This window comes from Babylonia areolata, chromosome 24, assembly GCF_041734735.1.
Source record: "Babylonia areolata isolate BAREFJ2019XMU chromosome 24, ASM4173473v1, whole genome shotgun sequence".
Classification (NCBI taxonomy): domain Eukaryota; kingdom Metazoa; phylum Mollusca; class Gastropoda; order Neogastropoda; family Buccinidae; genus Babylonia; species Babylonia areolata.
In genome coordinates, this window is record NC_134899.1 from 2533455 (window position 1) to 2545855 (window position 12401).

At 43.7% G+C, this 12401-nt stretch overlaps 1 protein-coding gene across 5 annotated transcripts in view; it reads right to left on the minus strand.

Moving 5' to 3' along the window:
- Nucleotides 1–3433: 3433 nt before the first annotated feature.
- LOC143298505 (UDP-N-acetylglucosamine--peptide N-acetylglucosaminyltransferase 110 kDa subunit-like) overlaps nt 3434–12401 on the minus strand; it is a 53239-nt gene continuing 44271 nt past the window's right edge. For 4 of the 5 annotated variants that reach the window (XM_076611336.1, XM_076611335.1, XM_076611339.1 and 1 more), the window contains 5 exons: nt 11354–11554; nt 8849–8971; nt 7844–7961; nt 6664–6787; nt 3434–4975 (listed from right to left, as the gene is read on the minus strand). In XM_076611336.1, the coding sequence (XP_076467451.1) occupies nt 4780–4975; nt 6664–6787; nt 7844–7961; nt 8849–8971; nt 11354–11554 (762 nt within the window). In that variant the 3' untranslated portion in view covers nt 3434–4779. The remainder of the gene's footprint in view (nt 4976–6663; nt 6788–7843; nt 7962–8848; nt 8972–11353; nt 11555–12401) is intronic. The other variant, XM_076611337.1, reaches the window with a different exon arrangement.

A 12401-nucleotide genomic window follows, 5' to 3' on the forward strand; every position in this document is an offset into this window, starting at 1 on the left:
TAGACGGGGAGCAATATGGGGGAGGGCTGCGAAAGACCGGCATGGTGCATTGGAAAGATGACACCTCAGTGGAGGGTCTGGGGGCAAAGTCCCCCGGAAGCTGAGAGGAAAAAGATCACAAACCCCATAGTAGTGCAGGAATCACCATGGTTTGTTTTGCAGGGATCAATATATATATATATATATATATATATATATATATATATATATATATATATATAAATGGCACACAAACACACAAAAGGCAGAACAGTGTTTCCTTACAAAACGTTCTCTGCTCATAATGGAAATGAATCGTTGGTACTTTCACAACAGATCTCAGATCTATACAACAGCCATAACTGCAGCCACCATGTGTATCACCGTATCATTGGCTGACGTAATTTCAGTGCACACACACACAAAAAAAAGTAAAACTAGTGCTAGTTGGTTAGGGAGCAAGAAAAATTCTAAGACTCGTTATATGAAACATTTAGGTATGGACTGGAATCCTACAAGATTATGAATTTTGGGAATTTGGTTTACTAATGATTTAAAAGAAAGTGTAACTATAAATTATTCAGAGATTAGTAGAAATATTTGTATAAGATATGGGTAAAACGCCAGTTAACACCTCTGGGCAGTGTAGCAATTCTGAAATCTATTATTCTTTCTAAATTGACTCACCTGTGGTCGTTTTTGCCAAACCCACCAGATACATGTTAAGTTGTTTGGAACAATAAACCAGATAAAATCAGCTGTAAAACTGCTCATAAAAGTGTAAAAAAAAAAATTTTTAAATGGTGGCATAGGTCTTCCTGATGTTAAATTGTTTGCCTTATCTTTAAAACTTTCCTGGATTCGTAAAGCTGAAAAAATCAAATCACACGTGGAAGCACCTTCTGTTAACTTTCCCCAGTGGCCAGTTATTGATAAATATGGTCCAGAGTTTATGTTAAATTTTGCCAAATATAACCAGTTCTGGAGAAACTTGAAATTTATAAGGTTTTCTTTTATAAATGTGAACCCAAAAACTCAGCGGAACTGCTTGCTGAGCCACTGTGTAAAAATAATTCTGTATATCATATCCAGACTCTTCAGTTATCATGATGTGTATTGTCCAGCACAGTTTTTTTGATGATGATGGCAAGTTCTTTCATATGTACGCTTCAAAGAAAAATATAATTTGCACATAGATTGCCTTACTTATGCTGGATATAAATCGACAATAAATGAATTAGTTAAAAAATATATTACTGTGGAGAGCAACAGACACACAAGTACTTCGCTCTGCTTCAAACACTTGTTTTCTGTTTCTAAAGGCTCAAGACCATATTATGATGTGTTGACTGAAAATAATATGAAACCAAAATGTTGTAATAAATGGGACTTAAAGCTTTTCATGCATCATAACTGGAAATCCTGTTTTATGCATGCACACAAGATAGTCGATGTAAAACTGAAATGGTTTCAGCTGAAAATAATACACAGATATTTAAAATGTACAAAAATGATTTTAAAAGAGATTGGTGTTACTGATAACAACTGTAGTTTTTGTAGAGAACACAAATACAATACTGATCATACATTTTGGAAGTGCAATTATGTGCAAATGTTTTTGAATGCTTTAACAGATTTGATAAAAGAGAGATGTGTAAACACAGGAAATTTAAAGTTAACAGAATCACTTGTGTTATTTGGATATGATGTAACAATAGCAACTGATGCTGTTTTGTGTTTTATAATATTATTTGCAAAGTATTACTTATATTCATGTAAAACTGAAGACAGCTTTCCACAAATATCAAGATGTTTTTTTTTTTGTTTGTTTTTTAACAAATTAAAAACTCAACAAAGAATTGAAGAATCTAGTGCATATATTAACTTTTAACTATGCCACTTTATCTGCCAGATGGCTGCCTTACAAATTATTGACCACAAAAAACACAAAAACAAAAAAAAAGATTAGTAACCTGTTCATGATTAGCGAAAATTAACCACCTATTTTTTGTTCATTTATTTATTTATTGATATTCATAAGAAATGAGTGTGAATGTTCACTAACTGTGAACATTCTCTGAGACACTTCACAGTTTGTATTCCTTAACAGCTTGTGTAAGATCTTAAGAAATGAATGATAATACTCCATGATAACCAACCCATGTGTAACCCTGCTGCTTGGCTGTTTCTGTCAATCTGTTTATACATGTTTTTTTTTTCTGTTGTTTTGTTTTTCTTTCTTTATAAATGTCCATTAAGATGTTGCTGTTGTTGGTTGTGTTGTAGTAAAATGTCAACCTATCAAAATGGAATTTAAAAAAAAAAGTTAAAAAAAAAAGTCAATTGTAGTGTTTTTTGTCAAATGAAGCGAGGAATGGCTAAAGTGGCAAGACAGGAACACTGATCATGCATGTGCATGTGTGTGTGTATGCACACGTGTGTATTTGCATCTGTACCTGTGTGGGGTGGGGGTGTCTATGTATGCATGTATACCAGTGTGCGTGTGTGCGTGCGTTCCCTGTTAAAACTAGGTTTAGTGTGAAGAACGCATATTGGCACATCGGGCTATGGGAACACTGGTATGCTCTGACAAGAGTGAATAATTTTGTTTGTTTCTTGTTGTTTTTAATCCAAAGCATGCTAGATTTCATCAAAACAACTCAGAATTGACTGTCAGCCGGTTCTAATGAGTTGGTTCCATCGACACAGAACACAACAGGCCTTTCATCACTGGGATGGAAGAGTATGGCAGTGCGTTGCTTTTTTATTTTCCATCGTCAAATACACCTGCAGTAGCTTTGCACCAGCCACTGGCAGCAACATCATACTTGTCTTTACCCCTTTCCACTCCATTTTCTTCCCACATTTCCACAGATCTGAGGAATGGACTCTGCGGCTGCTCTGCAGAAGTCATGCCAATCTGACAGACGTGATTTTTTTTAGAATATTTTTTAATGAAATGAGTTTCAGTGTCGTTCTCACATCCCTGCCAGTATCTAACCATCACCAACTAATCATACAAAAAGCATGTACAAACTTAACTTCTGAAGAATCTTTCTTTTCAGCAGAGCGCACTTCTTCTTAATTTTGGCTTTATCGAAGCTGGTTAATGCACACTGTCTGAATTATAACTTCCCATACCCTGTAAGGTCAATCCACCTGTGAAAAAAGATACCATTTGTTTCTTTTTTATTTGTTTTTTCCCCCATAATGCATGATCAGGCCTCAGGGACTGTAAAATCTGAACTGGCAATTTTTTTTTTATATGTTTCCATAAAAAAAGCATGGCAAATTGGGAGCGCAGGGCATGTATGGTGATGTAACACTGCGTTACCTACCCTTCTGCTGCAGACCTCAGCATCACTTGCCTCCCTCTCCATTCACCACACTTCACCCACAGCTGAACCCAAACCAATCAATCAATCCATCTATACTCAATCAAAAATAAGATAAACAATTTCTCAGAAATTTTTAATCAAATAAAAACAAGACCTGAAAATAATACAAATTAAAAAAAATCCAAAACAAACAAACAAATGGATCAACATTTGTCGAGCCCAATTAACAAACAATCCAACATTCAATCAAACAGCGATCTGACCTCCAGACCAGATCCCCTTTTCAAGTAGCCATGAAGCTGCAGTGCTCATTTCTACCAGAACCTCTGAATCTTCACCATTTCCTCCGCTGCCTGCCAGGACTGGGACAGTCCATCGCTCACACATGCTGCTCCAGATCCATCATCATCAGGACCAGCAAGTTCAAAGCCTTTGTCTTACATGACCCACAGAGGCCAGCCACTACACTGCATCCAGTGAAAACAACGAACTCGACATTTGGCACTGTTGCTAGTGTCCAACTGACCAAACAGCGCCTTGTCAGGACTGCCCCACTAAATAGAAAATTCAAACATATTGAACACAATACTCTCACACCAGGTAATAAAAAAAAAAAGAGAAAAAAAAAGAAAGAAAGAAAAAAAAGTGTACTGAAAACTTCAAACCCAGATCATTTTGCTGTAAGACAGTGGATCCATCCATTGCAAAGTGAGCCCCTGACATACACAGTGTCACCAGGCAGCGCTGAGAAAAAGAACCGCTACTCATTCTGTAAGTTAGAAATAAAAGGAAACCCCAGTCTCACATGAATTCTGCAAGAATCTGCACATTCTGAACTTGTAATGCAAAAAGGACATTTTTACACAAACATTCAAGAACTTCTTCATGAGAACACAATATTAAAGGCTAGATGAACCAAGTTTCCCATCTTAATATAAAAAAAAAATAAAAAAATTACACACACAAAAAAACATGCATTTTCTTATTCCTGACAGTTTTAAAACCATCTTGATTGGCTACTCCATTAATGAAAATCAGGCTGAATATTAAATGCAAGCAAGCTAAGTCTTTGACGTCTCTGCATTGCCGCAGCAGACTGCTGGAACCCAGAGCATCACACGATACAAGGCGAACTCATCACTGTACACTATTTTACATGGTCAATGCTCCTGGGCGTGGGGTGGGGAAGGGGAGGTAGGCAGGGGAGAGGGGTTCAGCCACTGCAGTCACTTTCCTTCCTACACACACACACACACACACACATACACACACGCAGAGTTCCCAGAAATCACTTATGAAAAAAAACAACGCCCAGTCATGTCATTTAAATGAAAGACTCCTTTGTAAGGCTGAGCTAAAAAAAAACCAAAAAACAAAAAAAAAAAAAAAAAAAAAGTGGTGGGCGATAGGGGGAGAGAGGGGTTGGAGTTACCAGGGGAACCACATCACACACACACAGAGTTCAGTGTCCGTTGTGGGGAAGGGCACATGGGGGTGTGGGGGCGGCGATGTGGGTGAGGTGGTCGGGGGCGCCGTGTGCCTCCTGCTGGTTCCACATCTGGTAGAACAGCGTCTCCAGGTTGGTGGCGTACGTCTTCGTGTTGAACAGGGGAGACGACTTCCTCGCCAGGGACACCTTGGCCTGCATCCCCCGCAGGCTGCAACACACCACACCGCCTTCAGCGTCAACACACCACCACCTTCAGCGTCAAACACACCACACCGCCTTCAACGTCAACACACCACACCGCCTTCAGCGTCAAACACACCACACCGCCTTCAACGTCAACACACCACACCACCTTCAGCGTCAACACACCACACCACCTTCAGCGTCAAACACACCACACCGCCTTCAACGTCAACACACCACACCACCTTCAGCGTCAACACACCACACCACCTTCAGCGTCAAACACACCACACCACACCACCTTCAGCGTCAACACACCACAACACACCACACCGCCTTCAACGTCAACACACCACACCACCTTCAGTGTCAACACACCACACCGCCTTCAGCGTCAAACACACCACACCACCTTCAGCGTCAACACATCACATTACATGGCCTTCAGCATCAACATACCACACCACCTTCAGCGTCAACACACACCACCACACCACCTTCAGCATCATCACACCACACCACACCACCTTCGGCATCAACACAACACACCACCTTCAGCATCAACACAACACACTACCTTCGGCATCAACACATAACACCACACCACCTTCAGCGTTAACACAACACACCACACCACCTTCGGCATCAACACATCACACCACACCACCTTCAGCATCATCACACACACCACACCACCTTCAGCATCAACCACCACACCACACCACCTTCAGCATCAACACACACCACCACCACCTTCAGCATCAACACAACCACCACACCACCTTCAGCATCATCACACCACACCACACCACCTTCAGCATCAACACACCACACCACACCACCTTCAGCATCATCACACACACACACCACCTTCAGCATCTCCACCACCACCTTCGCATCACAACGACCACCACCACCTTCTAGCATCATCACACACACAAACACACATCAGCACACTACCTTCGGCATCAACACATAACACCACACCACCTTCAGCGTTAACACAACACACCACACCACCTTCGGCATCAACACATCACACCACACCACCTTCAGCATCATCACACCACACCACACCACCTTCAGCATCAACACACACCACCACACCACCTTCAGCATCAACACACACCACCACACCACCTTCAGCATCATCACACCACACCACACCACCTTCAGCATCAACACACACCACCACACCACCTTCAGCATCATCACACCACACCACACCACCTTCAGCATCAACACATCACACCACACCACCTTCGGCATCAACACATCGCACCACACCACCTTCAGCGTCAACACACACCATCACACCACCTTCGGCGTCAACAAATCACACCATACCACCTTCAGCATCAACACACCACACCACACCACCTTCAGCATCAACACACCACACCACACCACCTTCAGCGTCAACACACCACACACCACCTTCAGCATTCCTCTCATCAGCAGTGGTGTCTCCCATCAAAATGTGATGTCACCTTTATGTTCACAGTCTCTCTCTCCCTTGAAAAAAAAAAAAAAAAAAAAAAAATCTTAACTAATAAGCTCCACATTTTCCTGCCACTTATATGTAAAATACTTCCAAATTTACCAAAGTCTATACTACCAGATCAAGGAAACATGTTAACACTAAATCAGCTTGGCGGCACTAAATTCGCTGGAGCCAGGTGAGGGAGAACAGGCAGAGGAGAAGTGACTCACTATTCGAGGTCGGTGCCCAGCTGCACAGCAATCCTGATGTAGTCCTCCCGGGATGTGGCCACCAGCTCCGGACATCCCAGACAATTCAGCTGGGAGGACGCAACTCGGGAGGCTAGCGTCTCACCTGACACACACACACATGAACATGTTACAACACACACACACAACACGTCACAACATATGCACACACATCGTCATAACATACACATACAACATGTCATAACATACACACACACATCCACACATCACAACACACATCCACACAACATGTCACGACAAAAACACATGTCACAACACAAACAAAACATGTCACACCACACACACAACATGTCACAAAACACATGCATCTCACCTCACACAAACCTGTCACACCACACACAACATGTCACAACACACACACACACACGTCACAACACACATCCACACACAACATGTCACAACATACACACACACACGCACGTCACAACATTAACACACACACACACACACACACACGTCACAACACACATCCACACACATCACAACATTAACACAGACACTCACACATCACAACGTAAACACACACACACATGTCACAGCACACATCCACACACATGTCACAACATTAACACACACACACACAAACACATCACAACACACCCACAACAATTAACAACATTCTCACACACACAACAGTACAGGCTTTGGATGATAAGGCAACAAAGGGAAGTAACTGATCATCTCGTATCACAGGATTTGGAAAAGGTGACACACAAAGGGCAGTTACTGGTCAGCTCTTAGCACAGGATTCAGACAAGCACTTCAGTGCCAGGAACATTTTTCTGTTCTGGGGAAGACAGACAGATGATGATGGCATAGACACAAAAGACAGCTGATGGTAATAAACCAAAGACCAGGGAAAGTGACCATGGGCATGCCATTATCACTGGCAGTTGATTTGTACAGGGAAGACAGAGACAGATACTGATGATGGCAAACAAAAACAGATGATGGTAATAAACCAAAGACCAGGGAAAGTGACCATGGGCATGCCATTATCACTGGCAGTTGATTTGTACAGGGAAGACAGAGACAGATACTGATGATGGCAAACAAAAACAGATGATGGTAATAAATCACAGACCAGGCAAAGTGGCGATCACACACACACACACACACACACACGTAAGGATGCACTGACCAGGCAGTGTCACCATGGGAGTGCCAGCCCACAACACGTCCATGCCCGTCGTGTGCCCGTTACACAGCGGAGTGTCCAGACACACGTCCGCCAGCTGACCACGACGCACATGTTCTTCCTGCAACAACACACCATGCACATCAATTTTGCTGCCTTCAACACCACAACAAAGCACCACCTGGTAAAACACTCATGAGCCATCAACCTAATCCAGGCAACTGCTTGAAACAAAACAAAACAAAACGCTGAAAACTATGGGCATCCATGATCCCCCGGATGTTACAAGAAACAACAACAAAATGTTCAAAGTACAGAAATATCTCCGTGCAATCAGGGGCTATCATGGGGATATCTTCTAGTTTTAAAAAAGATGTCTGACGTAATATGTAACTTGCATTCAGAATGTCACAACTCCACTGACATTCACCTTATGACATCGCACTACTAGCACTCACGCCACACCACACATGTGCATGCTCGCTCGCACGCACACACACACACACACACCACACCCCATCTCACATTCACATTCACACACACACTCACACCACACACACACACACACACACACACACACACACACACACACACACAGTCATCAAAAATCACACGAGTTTTTGTACATGTAAAGTGCTTTGAGCTCCATTTGAGAAAAAGGGCTGGATAAGTGCTCTTCATTATTATCATGAACGGAAGCATACAGAACATCAATGTCATGCTGTGCGAACCAAATTGCATATATGTATCTAGGTTACTAAAAAATAAATAAATAAAATATATAAAAAAATTTTAAAAAGAAGAAAAGAAACAAATCTACCTGAAAGATGGGATGGGACAGCACAAAATGTACACACCCAAACCCAAACAAATTATCCTGAAACAGTAACCCACATAACATCTGCACTTCATGCGGTACAAGACGACAGACATCATTTCAGTCAGGTCAAAAAATAATGAGCCCAGCTGCTGCCCTCAGTTCCCACCCAGACCTCAGTGTGTGTGTACCTTGGGAGCCACGTTGGAGAAGATGATGCGACCCGACGGCAGACCGAATGCGCTGGCGGCCTGGGAGATGTTGGTCTCTCCTACTGCAGGGAACCGAAGCAACCACAGCACTCCGTTGGGGACCTGTCACATCATCATCATCAACAACCACATCAACATCCACATCAACCACAGCACTCCGTTGGGGACCTGTCACATCATCATCATCAACAACCACATCAACATCCACATCAACCACAGCACTCCGTTGGGGACCTGTCACATCATCATCATCAACAACCACATCAACATCCACATCAACCACAGCACTCCGTTGGGGACCTGTCACATCATCATCATCATCAACCACATCAACATCCACATCAACCACAGCACTCCGTTGGGGACCTGTCACATCATCATCATCAACAACCACATCAACATCCACATCAACCACAGCACTCCGTTGGGGACCTGTCACATCATCATCATCAACAACCACATCAACAGCACTCCGTTGGGGACCTGTCACATCATCATCAACCACATCAACATCCACATCACCCACAACACTCCGTTGGGGACAGGTCACATCATCACATCAACATCCACATCACCCACAGCACTCCGTTGGGGACCTGTCACATCATCACATCAACAACCACATCAACCACAGCACTCCGTTGGGGACCTGTCACATCATCACATCCACATCAACCACAGCACTCCGTTGGGGACCTGTCACATCATCACATCAATATCCACATCAACCACAGCACTCCGTTGGGGACCTGTCACATCATCACATCCACATCAACCACAGCACTCCGTTGGGGACCTGTCACATCATCACATCCACATCAACCACAGCACTCCATTGGGGACCTGTCACATCATCACATCAACATCCACATCAACCACAGCACTCCATTGGGGACCTGTCACATCATCATCAACATCCACATCAACCACAGCACTCCGTTGGGGACCTGTCATATCATCACATCAACATCCACATCAACCACAGCACTCCGTTGATGACATGTCACATCCACATCATCAATCACACCACTCTGTTGGGGACATGTCACATAATCAATCACACCACTCCGTTGGGGACATGTCACATCATCAATCACACCACTCCGTTGGAGACATGTCACATCATCAATCACACCACTCCGATGGGGACATGTCACATCATCAATCACACCACTCCGTTGGGGACATGTCACATCATCAACCACACCACTCCGTTGGGGACATGTCACATCATCAATCACACCACTCCGCTGGGGACATGTCACATCATCAATCACACCACTCCGTTGGGGACATGTCACATCATCAATCACACCACTCCGTTGGGGACATGTCACATCATCAACCACACCACTCCGTTGGGGACATGTCACATCAACAACCACAGCACTCCACTGGGGACATGTCACATCATCAATCACACCACTCCGTTGGGGACATGTCACATCATCAATCACAGCACTCCGTTGGGGACATGTCACATCATCAATCACACCACTCCGTTGGGGACATGTCACATCATCAATCACACCACTCCGTTGGGGACATGTCACATCATCAATCACACCACTCCGCTGGGGACATGTCACATCATCAACCACACCACTCCGTTGGGGACATGTCACATCATCAATCACACCACTCCGCTGGGGACATGTCACATCATCAATCACACCACTCCGTTGGGGACATGTCACATCATCAATCACACCACTCCGTTGGGGACATGTCACATCATCAATCACACCACTCCGTTGGGGACATGTCACATCATCAATCACAGCACTCCGTTGGGGACATGTCACATCATCAATCACAGCACTCTGTTAGGGACATGTCACATCCACATCATCAATGACAACAACGACACCACTCCGTTGGGGACATGTCACATCAACAACCACAGCACTCCATTGGTGACCTGGTTCACACAAAACCATGCTTCACTATCTCCTTTCAGAAAGGACCCCACCCCCACGCCCCCAAAAAAATCTGGCCATGATCCGACAGTGCTGACCCTGACAGGGGTCTGATTCCTGCCCTGTGCAGAACACTGGTCAACAAGAAGGGACAGAAATAAAACTAGCGATAGCTGGTGATCTCCTGTAGGTTTATTACCTCCCTTCTACTTATGCACAAAACACCCTCTTTGAAGGCTAGCCATCTACAATCACTCAACCTGTGTTCTGTATGGCCACATTATTTTTTGCAGTTCTACGGACATGTGCTCTGTATGCTAAGTTATTTTCTACATTTCTATCAAACTGTGCTCTGTATGAGTGTATGTGAGAGTATGTGTGAGTGAGTGCACGCTTCCTTGCTGTGTGTGTGTGTGTGTGTGTGTGTTTGTGCATGCGTGTGCATGTATAAGCGGACTTGTACACTTGAAAACGTCAAGTAAATCCCTATCAATTCCTACCAGCCCTCACTGACTATCCATCTACCCCTCCACACCCCCCCCCCCCTCCCCCCAAAGCCACATACCTGTTTGAGGATCTGAACCCACATGTCCAGGGTGGCGGGCTCTATCTTGTAGAGCTGGTTAAAGTTGCAGTAGACGATGGCGTCCTCTGGCAGACCGTACTGTGCGCGTGCCGACAGGACAATACAGCGTGGAACCTCCTCCCCAGTGGCAGCCTTGTTGTTTGTCTGTAATAGTGTTCCCATGCGCAGTTCAGCCACAGGCTACCACCATTAACAAAAAGGTGGAAATCACTGGACTGCTCCTTATCGTCATGGCATCACACTATGGCATCAGTCTATCGCTTTTGACACAAAGTTCATCATCACTGACTGCTCCTTACCTACACAGTAATCACACTGTGGCATCAGTCTATCGCTTTTGACATAAAGTTCATCATCACTGACTGCTCCTGACCTACACAGTAATCACACTGTGGCATCAGTCTATCGCTTTTGACATAAAGTTCATCATCACTGACTGCTCCTGACCTACACAGTAATCACACTGTGGCATCAGTCTATCGCTTTTGACATAAAGTTCATCATCACTGACTGCTCCTGACCTACACAGTAATCACACTGTGGCATCAGTCTATCGCTTTTGACAAAGTTCATCATCACTGACTGCTCCTGACCTACACAGTAATCACACTGTGGCATCAGTCTATCGCTTTTGACATAAAGTTCATCATCACTGACTGCTCCTGACCTACACAGTAATCACACTGTGGCATCAGTCTATCGCTTTTGACAAAGTTCATCATCACTGACTGCTCCTGACCTACACAGTAATCACACTGTGGCATCACTCTGTTGCTTGTAACTGTAAAGATCATATTGTGTATGTTACTACTCTATTGCTTCTAGCTGTCAAAATCACATTGAATATTTTACCACTCTACTGCTTGTAACTGCTATAATCACATGAAGTATGGTATCACTTTGCTCCTTCTTGCAACAAGAAAAAGTACCAAATCACTCTACCACTTCTTAGTCACAACAGCACAGTATGGCATCACTTCACCACTTCTAACAGTTCTAGTAAAAAAACACATAAATCATCACTTTA